General features: G+C 33.8%; 1 protein-coding gene across 5 annotated transcripts; it reads left to right on the plus strand.

The window, feature by feature from the left end:
• The first annotated feature begins 1015 nt into the window (after positions 1-1015).
• Positions 1016-15174, plus strand: LOC121370677. 5 transcript variants are annotated; one of them, XM_041496073.1, is made up of 9 exons: positions 1016-1364; positions 3405-3550; positions 5506-5647; positions 5845-5966; positions 7504-7614; positions 11339-11384; positions 12105-12165; positions 13507-13597; positions 15029-15174. In XM_041496073.1, exons 2-9 carry the CDS (start codon positions 3425-3427, stop codon positions 15155-15157), a joined length of 828 nt encoding a protein of 275 aa, XP_041352007.1. In that variant the 5' UTR covers positions 1016-1364; positions 3405-3424; the 3' UTR covers positions 15158-15174. The 5 variants fall into 5 exon arrangements, 4 of the variants coding, with proteins under 4 accessions (XP_041352007.1, XP_041352006.1, XP_041352004.1 ...); XM_041496072.1 differs by lacking the exon at positions 1016-1364 and adding an exon at positions 1413-1563; XR_005957718.1 differs by lacking the exon at positions 1016-1364 and adding an exon at positions 1601-1756 and having other exon boundaries at positions 12105-12109.
• Positions 15175-17007: the final 1833 nt, after the last annotated feature.

Below are 17007 nucleotides of genomic sequence, written 5' to 3' on the forward strand. Positions count from 1 at the left end.
TGTAGGCCTACATGAAAACAGCTTGTTCGGAATGTGCACGTAAAACCCTATGACCTGACCTGACCTACATGATTCAGAATTGCTAACTAATCTGGGAATATCAAAACGAAGGAAACTACATGTAGCAAAACATTTTAATTGTACTTTCTGCTATATTGATGACCTTGTAGTATTCTATGACAATGACAGCAGTTCACCTTCCGTTGATGTTCCAACCAAAGTTAGAAATAAAAGATTAACAACAGAAAGTAATCTTGTTCATGCCTTGATCTTTATATAGAGATTGAAATCGACACTGGCAAGGGCCTAGCTTCCATATACGCAGGTGCGTTCCACCTGAGATTATAATTTTTTTTAATTTTTTTTTATTATTAAAGTATATTATGTAAATGCTTGTATACGTGCATGTGTATGCGTTTTAGGCCATCGCCGAAAAAGTATGCGTACCACCTGAAAATCCCAAGCTAGGCCCCTGACTTGCTTCCACATACACGTGTGTATAAACACTGTATATATATATATATATATCAAGCAATATTATTTTGGCATAGAAGTTGCTTTATCATGTCGGTTATTTCCAAATAGGCCTATTTCAAAACGTTTTACGGCCGACATGTAGATGTCATTTTGATAATATGACGCATCAGTAACAAAAATTAAACGGGATGCAATACCTATAAGCAATACCTTTTGACTACACTTGTACGCTTAACAGGGGCTGCATGTGTTGGCAATGATTCGTGATGATACAATTTGTAAGAACGTAATGTGCTTTGTTTTTTTTTCTCATAAATATGTCATTCTGAGGTACACCTCGGGTCAATTTGATACGCTTAACTCCTGTTGTGTGCTAGAATTTCATTATGTTTAGCATAAACAAAAATAAATGACAAAATTACAATCTATAAAATAGTCGAAAATCATTGTCTTAAGATATCAATTTTTAAGTTCCAGATGCGAAGAAACGCGCTTTAGGCTCACAGAGATTAAAAATTTTCCGGGGTGGGGACATGTCCCTGGATCCCCATACAAAGCTCAGATCAGGCTCTTCACGCCCTCAGGCAACATCATTCCAAAAGGCCCTAACAAATACCCAGTCGACCCCCCACCCCCAACCGAAATGCTGGCCACGGGCCTGGTGGTGGTGGTGGCATAGTTTTATTTTTATACAAAGTAGGACTGACGAAGCCTTACATTTCGTCCTTGAGTCGGGGTGTGGGGCTGTGCCATCCCGCCCCCTTTCCCGTTTCCTACCGGCCTGATTATTTCAATATTTGTCTATTTTAAAATAAGTAGGCCTACCGGTATTAGATGTCATTCAATATAGAGAAAGAAAATTAATTTTATTCATCTGTTAATAACTGGTAGGTTTATTGGTGTTGTTTGTTGTTTTTTGTTAGTGGGCACTTCAAATCGGGGTAGGTGGGGTGGCGCACCCTGTCACCTCACTCCTGGGTCTGCGCCTAAACAAACTTGTCATCCCTTCTTTCTGACCACCACGGCAGCTTACGGATTCACAGTTATAACCGGGCGAAGCGTTACGAAAGACTTCATGGAAAACCCGTAATCTGCCGAATGTTCCGAATGTTAACACTCGATAGTGAAGCCTGAAGGGACATAACTCTTAAATCTATCACGCGTGAGATCACCATGGATTGTGTGCAAGCAATACATAATTTTAAACAAATAATGGCGAACTTGACAGATAAAGAAGCATCTGCATTTATTTGTTGGCTAAAAGAAAATGTTACTTCTGGTATAATATTACTATTATTAGTCTGACTGATTACTCTCTCGACCTAATTTCGGCCTTTTAATTTTTGGGAACACCCAACTCCCAATCACATCCTGTTGAATCATTGATGTTCAGAATGTCTGGTTGTCTTAGACTTAGTTCATCAACATAATATATGGAGGCGAATAGATTTTAAAATAAATATGCAAATTTTGTGGTATTAGTTGAATAAAGTATTTTTATTTTCGAGTTTGAAGTGGATGAGTGTATAATATTGTAGTATTGCCAACTATTGGTGGAATGCATGTTTTGGGGGGATCAGTTAATACTTTATAATTTATCATTTGTTTGCTAATTCTATGTTTAAATAGCAGCTGTTCACTGAATACTATTATTAGTGTCATAGAACAGTACATTTTATACATAAATAATGTAGTTCCAGGGTAATATAATATAATAATATAGGGCTCACCCTGTACATTGCCAAATTAGCCAAATGATAATTTTTAAACAAAATGGCTACAAAATTAGACTTTGGCTAATAAAATATTCCTTACATTAACCACATTTTAATGATTTTCAAAGAAATACTCTACATTTATGAAAATTGGCTAACCCACAATTTGTTCCAGGGTGAGCCCAGTTAAAGTATAATGGCAATTGTATAGATTTGCGATATGAATTGCAAACTATTTACTGTGTCAAGGTCTTTACCAATGGCAGATTTTTTATGCTGGGTAAAAAATTATTGCTGTCTTTGGAGTTGATAATTCTTGTTACATTTATTTGTTACGAAAAATACTGGTTTAAAATTTCTGTAGGCAAATTGTTACGTTCAAACCGGTGTGGCGATTTACCCAATACTACTCAATAGTACCCAATACTTACCCAATACTTACCCAATACCACTACTAACTATTATATCATCACGCAAGAACCCCTAAACCTGGATATTAGTTACACGTGTTGTTTGCGGCGAATTGTATACACCGCAGACTCCAGTACGTTAACTTACCTCCCTTTGTTCACCCTTCTATAATACAAATAATATATACCCGGTACAATATATAATAGGTTTCTCTTTGTAAAACTTTGTATGTAAGAAATGAAACAACAAATCTACAAAGATATCACATGTTTAATGATCATATTGATATTAACAACAACAATCATATTCATATTTGAATAATTCACATATTATTTATCGAATGTTTGCTTAAAACGCACTCCCATTTTGCGTCTTGGGAACATAACAAGAGGGGTGTGAATTTTGAGCACAATCACAAGTAATTTCTATTCTTTCGTCAAAGTTTTAGATTTTTCAGATTTTGATCATTTTCTTTGGCCTGGTTTTTTTTCCACATGACAGTTTGGGCCTAGGACACACAAAATCGGCAGCTTGTGTAGCACGCACGAAGTGGTCGTTCAATTGATTTTTCTTTTTTGCCAACTGTTTTTTCAGCCCAACAATCCGACGCCATTTCAAATGATTTTATTTTATAAAAATTATTTGTATTATAGAAGGGTGAACGAAGGGAGGTAAGTCAACGTACTGGAGTCTGCGGTGTATTGGGTAGTATTGGGTAAATCGTCGCACCCGTTCAAACCATTTAAAATTCTACCATCTGTGGGATCCAAATTTGGTCATGATACCATAATTCACTTGCAGGGTCAGAAGACCATCTTGATATGACAACAGAGAATGAAGAAAATGCTGACAAAATAATAAAGAATATTCAAGATGAATTACGACATTGCCTTCCTGTCGATGCAATTTCTGATACAGAACGTATTGTCTTCCCAACATCTGGACCGGTATAGACCTGTTTCTATTTCAGGTTTTTTTTGTGTGTGTGTAGGTTGACACAATACATTTTTAAGTCATTATCCTTTGTGTCTGAGATACATATTTTTTTCTTTTTGGCCTGAAACACAGTTGTTACTATAATAATGGCCAGAATCACTTTGGATTTGCCACATAAGAAGTAAGTAATGTGATACTGCAACTTAATGATTAATAAAGCAGAAAGACTTTCTAATGTTCCAGTTTGCTAATACTATCAGTAACCCTAAACCTAAACCTGAGCCTGAATATACTGAATGTTGGAACAATTGGAACTCTTTGCCGAAAAAGTTGGGGTTTCAAAAATATCAGAAAAATTAATTCTCCATTCGAAAGTGTAAAAATAAAATTCTATAAATACGTGCTAGGTGTTAACAAAAGAAGCACCCATGATGCTATAAACGGTGAACTTGGCCAGTACCCACTTCTTATTACATGCTTATCCCTTGTGGCAAAGTACTGGTTTAGATTGGGAACACATGATTGTTTGTCAATAGTGCATAATGCGTACATGGAATCATAGTATTCTAATAACTCATCTAATTTAAACTGGACATTGGCTTTAGTCAAATATGGGACAGTCAAGGCTCTTTATACACTCGCAGACATGGACGTAAGTTGAAACAAGAACTCAAGTTGAAGTATTTAAAATTCTGGTCAGATAGTATACAAAACAATGATTCTAAACTGAGAACATACAGTCTATTTAAATCAGAATTAAATTAGAAAAACTACCTGCTCTGCACACCAAACTGAACAATGCAGACAATTTACTAAAATGAGAATCAGTGTGCACAATCTTCATATTGAACTTGGAAGATTCTTTAAACCTAAAAAACTAATTGAACAGAGGATTTGTTTTGTTTGTAATTCTCAAGCTATGTAAGATGAAAAACATTTTATTTTAGACTTCCCTATTTATTAATATGTTGAAAGGCAACTATTTGAAAAGTTAAACTCCTTTTCCGACTTCTCTACTCTAAATACCAATTTACAATTTATATTTATTATGTCATACAATAATGGTGACATTGAAATTTTTTAACCATATATTAACATTTATTGACAGCTATATTTCTAAATGTAAAGTTCTTGTTCCAGCTATCAGTGGGGCAGTAAATTAGTTTATTTATTTCCAAGTACTTTGACCATTTTATTTTTATAATATACTTTATTATTATATAGTAATTTTATTCCTATAAATATAATACAAATTTTGTCTCAATCCATCTAGCCTGTACATTAATATTATTGTTCTTATTATTATTATATGTTATTGTTATTGATGTATGTCACTGGCATAGGATATTTTGCTTTATATAAATTTTGCTTTATAATAGTGTAAAAGTGTGTAAATATAAAAGTGTGTCCCCCCACTTTTTGACACCTTCCTACGCCACTGTATAGTTTTTTGATTTGGTTTTTGGTTTTTTATCTGTATGCTGACACTTGTTTGTTTAGTATTATGAAATAAATTTAATTGAATATGGAACCAGCATTTCAGGGCTAGCTCTGGGTGAGCAGAACATTTTTGCCAAATTATCTATTGAACTTCACAGTTGGCAGAAAACTACAGTTATTTTCTAACTAAATATCAATAATTTCATGATGTATTTTGGGGCAATTAAAAAAACCCCATATATATCATAATTTCATGAAATTCTGTTGCCAAATTAATATAATATTTGCCAGTTGTTTTCAAACTTCACAGTTGGTAAATTTGGTGAGTGGCAGAGCTAGCCATGCATTTGTTGCACCTTCAGTGTACAAGTAAGCATTCAACCATTGTTAAATTCAATATTGCTGTTACACATATTTATTTAATTACATTATTATTCACACATACATGAATAATTGTTTTGATTTTTAATTTTTTTTTTTAATGTATACATATTAAAGTAATGTTGTTTTTATTGTTTTTCAACAGAATGCTGATTGTGACTCCTCCACTACTGTACATGTTGATGCTTTCTTGTTTGAGGAGGACATCATTGACCAACTGGTTGATGAAGGCCGACTGAGTCGAAATTACTGCACAAAGTGTGGATCCCGGGAGGTGAAACCACTCAGTAAGAACCGTAGAGTTGGGTGGTTCTTTTTAAAAAATTACATAATGTGTGTGTGGTCAGTAAATATAATTTTATAGTTTAATTAAATTGTTAAAAGTTAAAATTTCAAAAGGCAGGAAGAAAAATAAGACATTGTGGGAGGGGGTTGAGGAGTTGAGGGCAATGTTCAAGTTTGAGGTATGTTTGGTTTATTTCAGCATTTATCACTCACTCTGCTTCTGCATCACAAGTGAAGTACATCTTTAAACACTTGCTTCCCAACTTAACTGGGAAGATGCTTGTAGACATTGGTTCCAGAACGGGAGCAATGCTTTATGGGGTAAGATTTAATCTTTCTATCCAATGCTGCTCACTTAAGGGCAGCATACTTGGAACAGTATAAGTTTCTCAACATGTCCAGCTGATGATTTTCTTTTCTACTGCAAGGTGATAGTGTGGTGTCTTTTATTGCAAAATGTATCTAAACAGCTGAATATCAACCATTAGGCTGTCATCATTGTAGGAGAGGCAGATCTACATGTATTTTGCTAAATTCTGAAAAATATCCTATTATACTCTTCAAAAAAGTAGGGGAACCTGAAATATTAATGTTAATATCAACTATTAGACTGAACATATGTTTTGACCACAGACATCCTAGTAAAGAACGTTCAGTTCTGTTTATCAGCACACCGAAACACATTCCATAGTTTGCACATACATCACGCAGTTCCTCCGTATATATGCGTGTGGTGTCATTCTCGATTTTGACAATTTCCAAGAGGGTCCATTAATCACTGTGGAACATTATTTCTGTCAATCGTTTTCATTCTGTTGATCATACAGTTGTTACTGTTTTGTTTTTAGTCATTTTTATTGTTTGAATTTGCGATTTAGTAATAAAAAACCCGTCAACTTTTAAATTTCACTTCTGACCCCAATCGTCCTTCAAGATCTTTGGTGGTCATAAAGCCTACTGTAATACTGAACTACCAGTTGTAATGTTTGCCCAATTAATTCACTATTATCATATAACCATTCCCTACCGAGTTCCCCTACATTGTTTTGAAGAGTATAGTTTAAAAGTGTCTTTCTTGTTTGGCTGAAAAAGGCTTAAATATTATTGTTCACTGATTCCTTTTTCATCAATATGTGTCATTGTAAGCTAATAGGGGACGGGGTGTAACCCAGTGGTACAGCGTTCGCACAATGCACGGTCAATTTAGGATCTATCCCCATCAATGGGCCCATTGGGCTATTTCTCGTTCCAGCCAGTGCACCAAGACTGGTATATCAAAGGCGTGGTATGTACTAACCTGTCTTTGGGATGGTGCATATAAAAGATCCCTTGCTGCTAATCGGAAAGGGTAGTCCATGAAGTGGCGACAGCGGGTTTCCTCTCTCAATATCTGTGTGGTCCGTAACTATATGTCTGACGGCATATAACCGTAAATAAAATGTGTTGAGTGCGTCGTTAAATAAAACGTCTTTCTTTCTTGTAAGCTAAGAATGACCCTTTGGTATATCCTGTCTGAGAAAAGGTGCATATACAAAATTCATTGCTGTTAACTAGTAAGAGTAGATTACATAGTAGCAGCGAGGTTTTCCTTGCATACTATCTAAATTAATTGAAACTACCATATGTTAGATATGTAATAACCATGGGTTAAATGTAAATACAAGTTACTGTACATGTACCAATAAACAGTAATTTAAAAATATAATTAATATTTATACTGATATCATGTGTAACTTAGTATAACATCACTTGTATTTTACAGTAATTTGTAATATATGAAGGTTTTGATAGAATACATTTTTATTTTTAAAAAAATCATGGTTGCCAAATACCAGAATCATTTTATTAATTATGACAGGCACATTTATACAGCTGTTGCAAATATGTTGTGGGAGTTGAAATTGATGAGCCATTCTGTAATCTCCAAAGTCAGATTGTAGCAAAGTACAACATGCAAGATCGTATTCAGGTAAGATTTAGTTGATGTAAAATATAATTATACCCTTGGTGTTAATGTTGTCACATGTTTTTATTATAACTTTGGTATAATAATAATTTTCAAATATCAAACATAATTTAGATTGAAGAGATAATTTTTTAATACTTTAATAAATAAAGAACACATACTAAAGGCCACCTGACCATAACGACTACCATAAATCCCGGCCAATGATTTTCCTTCTTTGTTTTACCTGTATATAACGGCCACCTGTTCAATGCAGCCAATGGCCACTATTTTGGGACCAAAATGAATGGTTGAACCTGCTTTAACGGCCACAAAATTACAATGACCACTATTTATTTTTACAAAAATGGACAGCTGAACTTGCCATAACGGTTATATATACATGTATTGACCTGCACCATCACAATATAAAGTTATTATTTCACTTAAGTTGAAACAAAACAGATACATGCTCCAGTGCATCATTACTCGTATTTACGTCTTATATCTGTATGCTATGGTGGTAATTTAATTTACAAGGCGATTTGTTGTTGGTTGAAGTAAGGCTTGCATTGAACTTACATACATATTTGATTCGTCAACACTGACAGGTAGTGTATTCCAAGGTGTGTGATTGCTGCTAGTCAGACAAGCAGTTCCAAACAATCTGCCACCATGTTTGTTCTGCCATTACACATTGGCAAACTGACCCTTTTGTTAATGTATAATGGTTTCTTACCTGCAAACTTTTGTGTGTCGTGCATTAATTTAATATATACTGAACAAAAAAAGAAACTTCCGATTTGTACATATAGTATTTGTTGTGTTAAAGAATTCATTGTGTAATGAAATTATATAGGTAGTATTAGCCTTGAGCTGTATTATCAGGATTCATGAATTTTATCGATTATTTTTGCACTGTTAATCGTCGACAACGTGAAATTAAGTTTGCACGTGCATGCATGGTTCAACATGTCCCGTGTAGTATTCGGTCAATTTGTTTTACTTGTCTTACTGACATTGTTGTCAAGTGAACGAAAACACTTCAAAATTTGTAAAAAAAAAACCCCGTTTTTAGTATGCCAAGAATACCCAATAATTTACGCGAACGGGTGATTGGCATGCTTGATGCTGGCATGTCGACAGAAGATGTTGCAAGGCATGTTGGGAGTTCTAGTCGAGCGATACGAAATCTTCGCGTAAGATTTCGAATGACAGGAAGCACCAACGACTTGCCACGTCGTGGACGTTCGCGTGTTACAACGCGTGGTCAAGACCGCTATATCATGAACACGCATTTGCGCAATCGATTCCAAACTGCTACTGCTGCTAACACACCTGGGCTTCATAATAACCGAATCAGTGGGCAAACTGTTCATAATCGTCTGCGGGAGAACGGTTTACATGCACGACGTCCTTATGTCGGATGCGTTTTAATGCAACGTCATCATCTAAATCGTCTTAATTGGGCATATGTGTACACACTCGTTGGATACGGTGACGCTGGAATACAGTTATTTTTTCGGATGAATCCAGATTTTCTTTACAACGTGGTGATGGCAGGGTGTGCATCTACCATAGGAGAAATGAACGCTATGCTGACTCTTGTGTTCTTGAACGAGATCGTTTCGGGGATGGGGTTTGTGTCATGGTCTGGGCAGCCATTGCCCATGGTTATCGTTCACCACTAGTTGTCATTGATGGCAATTTAAATGCTCAACGTTACCGCGATGACATTCTCGCTCATCACGTCATTCCTCTGTTCCATAACAACGCCAACATCTTGATTTTTCAGCATGATAATGCCACCTCTCATACAGCTCGAGACACTGTAAATTTTCTTAGGACAAATAACATTGATTTCATTGATGACTGGCCCGCTAAAAGTCCTGATCTCAACCCCATCGAGCATGTCTGGGATAGTCTGGACAGACGATTGAGGTGTCGTCCCAACCACCCGCTAACGTCAACGAACTTCGTCAAGTGCTCATTCAGGAATGGAACAATATTCCACAGGCAGAAATCAACACTTTAGTCAATTCTATGCGCCTGCGATGCACTGTAGTGGTCAATTCAAGAGGTGGTCATACCTGTTATTAAGGGTTTTTTTGTTTTTTTTAGACCTACCACACTTGGTCAAAATTTCTCCCAGTTTCTGTTAACCTATGGCCACGATTTTTGCACCAAACGATGCATCATGGAACACTCTTTAAACGCATATATAACAATTATTCCCCCGGTTTGTTTTCATCAAGTTATGTTCAAGCAAAGTTAGCGGAAGTTTCTTATTTTGTTCAGTATATAACAGAATGCAGTGGAAAGCAATCAAAGATAAATTACTTGTTCAATAAGTGTGTAATAGAAGGAGTTTCAACAAAACATATTACACTGATGCTTTAAATGACATCTTTATCAGTTTATGTAGTAAAAATTATGGGGTTTTTTCTCCCTCTCTCATTTTAATTTTTTGTTGATGACTTAATACTTTATGCATTCAAGTTTAGTAGTGGGTTTTTTTATAGTAAATTATTTTATATGTGTTTTCCTTTACCTGTATATAACAGCCACTTGTCCTAAATGACCACTTGTCAGGTCCCTTGAGTGACTGTTATATACAGGTTCGACTGTATATATATATATTCTATTATAATTTGCAAACAGGGACTAGCTAAAAAATGCATTTTGTTATATCACTTAAAGGGACACACCCTAGTTACGGCTATTTGTTAACCATTACGGCCTTGTTTTTCGCTATTAAACCCCATTTTTCACAAATAAAATTGCACTTTACTTACATTTTATTATTTAGAATACACATTTCCATTCACCTGAAGTGCTTTTTGGTAATCCTAATGTTTGTAAAACCACAAAATCCATTTTTATCATTTTTTCACAAGACGTGCTGTCGAGAAAAAAACGTTAAGCAAGCAAGGTCCAATCTATTTTTAGAGGGAATCTTCCTGTGTAAACGTCACAGATGTTGGTATACCACGTGACCGTTATCATTTTGGTTCGGTTTGTTTTCTCGTGCACGGTTCGCGCAATCAACATCCGATTAAGTTGTTGTTCATTTGTGAGATTTTTCTTCACAGTTCATGAACATTTTCAGTAACAATAAAGTTCAGAGAAGTAAGTGTCTCAATACAAAACGTTACAAACCCTTAAAACCAATAATTTTGCTAAGTCTTACTATATCTGGAGAGGGGATACAACCAGGACAGAACAGTTGGAACATGTCCAGGAGAGGTGAAAAGAACGCACCCCAAGTCTGCGCGCACTCTGTGAAATTTGTCGTGATGTAGGCATTGTTGTGCTTCGAGCGACATCTACCGGTGACATCAGAATACTAACTTTCAAAATTATTTCAAGCAATTGGGACATGGGGATTCCCATGGTATTTATCGATATAAAACCTACTTTTTCACTCCATTTGATAAAAACGTGATCTAAGTGTGTTACAGGTTTGTAGATTAACCAAATTATAATTTATTTTCACTGGATGGAACTAGCGTGTGCGGCTTTAATGGTAAATGTTGATCATTCTGTTTAAATAGTAAAACAGTGTTGGATATGCAAGACTGTAGAAAAAAAAAGATTTAAACCTGTTAATGTAAATATTACCTTTTATTAGATGTTAAAACTGGATTTATGCATAAAATATGGTTTTGCCTCTTTTGTGTTTCTAATGTTGAGTATACAGTACATATTTCAATAGCATAACAGAAACATAAGGTATGTTTATTCACAGATCATCCATGGTAACATCATGAATCAACAAGAGATTTTAAAGTGCAGTGAGTTACGATATTTTTCTCCCTGAGATTTCACTGTTCTTCTTGATGGATGTTTTTTTTAAATTTTATCACAATTTGAAATCTATGATGTTCATGTTTAACTTATAGTGTTTGGTTTATGGTGTATTCAAAAATGTTTTTGTTCACCTTGTATGGTAAAACAGTAATAGGCAGGCACATGTATACTCTTACAAAGAGTTTAGTTTATATACTATTTACAGTAGACAGCAATGTGAAAGAATTATTGGAAAATAGCCATTTACCATTCTCAGTAGTAGAAAGTTATGTGTTTATGAGATATTTTAAGTGAATGTAGTCTATCCCTTATTGAACCTGCTCATGTGGAGAAAATAGAATAACTTGACCTGTCTTTATTTAACCCCTAGTAACTGTACATATGTAGGCCTATTTGTTAAAGCAGGGCACGTTTTCATACAAACCATTCTATATGTGTGTAGGTTACACACTACAAAATCATGCAAACTGCCAGTCAGTTACATGGTGAACTGCTACATGATGCACACTTCAGAAGAAAACTAATTTGAATGCAACTTTTGATTTCAAAATAATAGACTTCATGTGACTGAACAATCGGTTACATAAGTAAAAATAACATGACCCGACTTTGGTTTACTTAAGATTTTGAAATATTATCCCCTAATATTGGTGTCTAGAATACAACAACGTCTTATTCTCACAATCAGATTTCTTCATTTTCAGGCCAGGTGATCATTCTGAACAATGTTTTTGATTTCTTTCTCTCTGAAGATGAACAGGCGAAGTAAGGCAGTGGTCATATTTATCAATTTATTCCATCTGCTTTCCACACACTATCCATTGTCTATCGAATTTGATTATATGAAAATAATTTCATGGGTGTATACGTAACAGACATTTTCGCCTCAAATTCCACACATTTACACCCATTGTTCTGGGACCAATTTTATCTGGTGTGGACAATAAGTGCAGAAAGAAATTCCCAAAATGTGATGTCATACTTGGTTTGTTTCAAGACCTCAAACATCAGTTGTTAATATACATTTGAAACATGCTTTGGTAACACTTTTATAAATCATGGAGATTCAAAGGGGTTTCATATGTAGATACATCTTTTACACGATAAATCATAGTATTCAATACATTTCATACTGGAAGGATGATAGACGTGAGAAGATGACAGCAACTGGAGGTTGGCCGGTTGTATATTAATTTGATTTTCATGGAGGAATGCATTATATTCAGATTTGGAGGGAAACAGTGCCTCCGTCCCCCAGCTTCTGATGCCTATAATGATGTGTTTTTATGACCAACCTATGTTTATAAGCTTAAGCTATTGTTGATTAATGTGCAGTAAATGATAACATAATTGTAGGTAGTCTTTTTTGCTGGTAAACACAAATAATAATGTTTAAGTTAATAGCTTTTTGGTGGACTTGGTATTGTACCTAAAGTAAATGCTTTGATCGCCTTTTAATATGAATTATATTTTTGTGAGATTGTATTGCCCCCATTAAGCATATTAACAGGCAGTAAACCATAAGCAAGCATGGGGGTTTCAGGAATGTGGTGGTGCTGTCATACTAAATCTGCACACTGTTCTCTTGACATTCAAACTTTCTAAAACAAATTTAGACTTCCAATTTTATATACCACACTTGAAAAGTATTTTCAATATGTTTGTGTGCTAATAATCACTTTGCTATTGAAACATGACAGGTGTGTCCATACAAAATGGACAATGGATGAAGAATAATGTGTGTGGATAGAATAAAATGGATATGGACAAATCTGGACATGGCCTAGTAATGTTTTAGTTCTCATTTTACATTTTTAAATTAAGATTTAGAAAATGCTAATTTTGTTTTCTTATTTTACCAAACTTTATTTGTATCTTTTTGTCATTTGTAAGAACAAAATAATAATAATTCATAACATAACTTAGCAGATATGTTTCATCAGTATTATTTGCAAAAAGTAACAAACTACTTAATTATTACAAATAGGTGGCATTAGTTTTGCTCTTTTTTTTGGTCACCCATAATAATAATTTTACTTAATAATGATTGTATCACCTTAAGAAGAAACATTAAATGTATTTTATGTTGCAAATCTTTTTTTACAGGGTTTGGCACTTCCTTTATGATACTGTCAAAGAAAAGGGAACACTGCTTGTGACTAATCCTAGTCTAAGCGAGGCATTACATCACCTGAAGGTATTGTTTTGAAACTACACTTGGCTGCAAATTGGAATGTAGCGCAATTTTACAGATTCTGCCTAAGATGCCATGGTGTGCAAGATTAATTGAAGTGTAAAGGCCTCATTAAGCATATTAATAGGCAGTAAACCATAAGCAAGAACAGGGGTTTCAGAGCATATTGCTTTTCTGATGGTGTCACCTTTAACATTTAGCTTTCATTTCTCACAAACAATAATTCTTTGATTAACAAAACTTGGCAACGTGGGCCATAGATGCATGTGTGAATGTTATCTTAATGCTTATTTGTATATGGGTTTTTTAAAGTAAATACATCTTTTTGTGTTTAATACATTGTATAGTTGGCTTTGTTTATGTTCGTAAATTGACCTCGATTAATTATGAAATTTATGTAATTGCAAATTAAAGAAAACTAGATTCAGTTTAAAAAAAAATCAAAAATCAAATTAGTTTATGATAGGTAAGACATTCTTATTATCTTGTATTTTCTAGTTTGTCATTTAATCTCACATTGACCAATGAACTAATCCTGTGGACTAGAACACATCCACGGACTAGCGGTTTAAGAGTACTGTATAATACTTTATTTTCGTGGGATAAAATTTTCGCGATTTAATGAAAATGAGTCCGTTCATGAGAATATATTTTCGTGAATTCCCATCTCTCCCTCAATAAAAAAAAGTACCGGTTCTGATGTTATTAATTTTGATGTTGTTTACAAAATACCGTAAACTTACACAAGATGCTTAGGCTATCCCATGCTCTTTTTTCGTAATCCTCAAACTTGTTATAAAAACCAAACCCAAAAATAAAACTGAATTTGAAGGTGTAGTACTAGCCCAAGTTTGATTTAAACATTATTTATTACTGTCAAAAGTACTCGTTCAATATGGTTTATGATTGACCAACAGGCAAATAAAGCCTTTAGTGTGAAAGCCCAATATGAACTACGAGTATAGTATCACTACATCATACAAGCCCAACCTGGATTTTGTTCACTTCCGAATTTTAACATACTGTGATGTTTACTTCAGTTTTTTTTTTAAAACACATGTGTATTGCTTTCATCGCCAGCACTTATGAACGAAAACCATACAAAACTTCATATTGTGTATTATCATGAAATATATTGTATTTACTTTGATATCGCTTCTTGATATAAAGTTATAAATGTTGCATTGTTACTACTATAGTCCAGTGCAGCGGAAACAAATGAAGTCTCAGATCCGATTGAATGAGACTACATTTATTTATTTATTTTTAATGTCCAATTTTCGTCAGCGTTTAATTTCACGTGGAATTTATTTTCACGAATTTTATTCAAACGTGAAAAATGTGAAAATAAATTCCATGTGGAAATAAAGTATTTTACAGTATTTCACAGCGTATTATGTAATGTAATTAATATAGCCTGCTACTATTTTGCAGATATCTATAGATCTTGCTAGCTGGGTTGAAGAACAGGATGCAACTTTGGCATTGTCAGAAGCAAGCAAACATTTACCAGACATCGATGATGAAGAACTGACATGTTTTCATTTGTACAAGGTTTTGTAATAAAGTATTTATCTAGACATTTGTCATAATATTTTAATTAAAAAGATTTAGTGAATTCAGATGTAGAGTCCTAAATATTACGATACTTATGATACAAATTCCACCTTTGTTTAATTCTTTGCTTTGTTAGTTTATAAAAGGAAAATCATCATACTGAGTATAATACTGGTTTTCTTGGCTTTCAGCTCAAAACCATGTGTTTTGAATCTGACACATTTTGTTTGTATTGTAATGTCATACAATTTCGATTGACATATTTTCCATATTTTGTAACTGCATGTATTGCGAGATTATGCGAGATATTATGCCACTATCAGACTGAACATAAACAATGAAGTGTCTTTTTTTCTCTCAATATTGAAAATGCTTCAATATTAATGGTATTATTTATAATAACATAAATATTGTATGTTGTCAGTTTTTCCTAATGCAATCCTTTGGTATTAATGAAATGCCTCACATAGCGAAGTCCAGGTATGACAAATCCCTGGAAAGCTATCGTCTGCAACACTGACATCTGATCTGCCAAAGTTAGATGATATACCACGTGATAATTACACTGAATCATAAAATTTATGGAAGTCTGGTTGGGTTACCTCTTATGTCATTCACAGCAACGTTCTTTTCAGTGATTTCTGGTGGGGGCATGTTTGAAAATATATAATTCTGTAACTCTTTTCAGAGTACTTAAGGTGGCAATCTGAATTTTGATGTCGTTGATACGTAGAACAAGGGGATTAGACATTAACTTATGACAAAAACATGTAAATGTGTTTTCAGTGAACACTGTGTATTAGTCTGAAAATTATTCAATATGTTTTACAAGTAACAAACATTTTATGATTTTATTTTCAAAAGAAGATTTTGATGTAAATTATTGCACAAAGTATACACCCTACACTATCATAACAAGGACAAAAATAAACAGCCAATGAAACTATCGGAAACATAACATTTGTTAAAATATAGCAGAAACACCTGTATGACATAGTGAATTGTTTTTGGAGGAAAACTTGACGTTCATGGGAGATTTTCACTGGATTTTAATTTTTTGCTTATCATATCGAAAATATGGTGCCAGAATACATCAAAATACTACTGCAAATTTCATTTCCTAGTAAAATGGTCATGTTAATAGTAAAGAATATTTTACCAAGAAGACAGCATTATCAATATATGGGGAAAATATTTTAAAAGTTTAAAGATATTCTGTAGATGTATTTACATCATAAAGTAATAATGATTTGACTCAATAATAATAGGACATAAAAGGTATTGGTATTTATATCTGATTTTATACAATATCTTTGCTTTCAGTGAAAAACTTTAACAATGGATCTGGGCTGTTCTAGAATTGATTATATACATAGCAATGAAATATATAGATCTGCGGAAACCATAAACATGATATCTGGTGAAAAGTCATATTTTCACTGTATTTTAGCTACACTGAAAATATAGAAATCGTATTTACTTTTTTGTAAAAGTGCATGATTAAATTATCTCCCTTTGTCTTGTTTCTTTGTATTTAACTTTGATGATTACCAATGCATCTGATCGTATTTGAAAAATTAAAAAATGTAATTTAGACTACTGTACCTATTAAAAAGGGATACGAAGTGCAATTACGATAAAGTATCTAAAACGAATTGAATACAAAGCTAAATAATGATGACAATGTAGTGTCATTGAGTGTAAGTGTAAGAATGTAATGGCGTTCGATTCATTTTGTTTTTGTGGGAGTTTTTGGAGGATCACTTTGTCAGGTATTTTGCACAGTAGTATTATTAAATAAATGTTAACAAAGATAATTTTTATTCAAATTTCTTTTTAAAAGTCTATGGTCAAGT

The sequence above is a fragment of the Gigantopelta aegis genome, chromosome 4 (assembly GCF_016097555.1).
Source record: "Gigantopelta aegis isolate Gae_Host chromosome 4, Gae_host_genome, whole genome shotgun sequence".
NCBI classification, from domain to species: domain Eukaryota; kingdom Metazoa; phylum Mollusca; class Gastropoda; order Neomphalida; family Peltospiridae; genus Gigantopelta; species Gigantopelta aegis.

What these genes read in the sequence shown, in the direction of transcription:
- LOC121370677 (XM_041496070.1), top strand. Translation starts at nt 1,651, where the DNA reads ATGGATTGTGTGCAAGCAATACATAATTTTAAACAAATAATGGCGAAC. An exon ending in CGGGAGCAATGCTTTATGGG is followed by an intron (nt 5,967 to 7,503) that starts GTAAGATTTAAT and finishes TAATTATGACAG; the next exon opens with GCACATTTATACAGCTGTTG. An exon ending in AGGCATTACATCACCTGAAG is followed by an intron (nt 13,598 to 15,028) that starts GTATTGTTTTGA and finishes ACTATTTTGCAG; the next exon opens with ATATCTATAGATCTTGCTAG.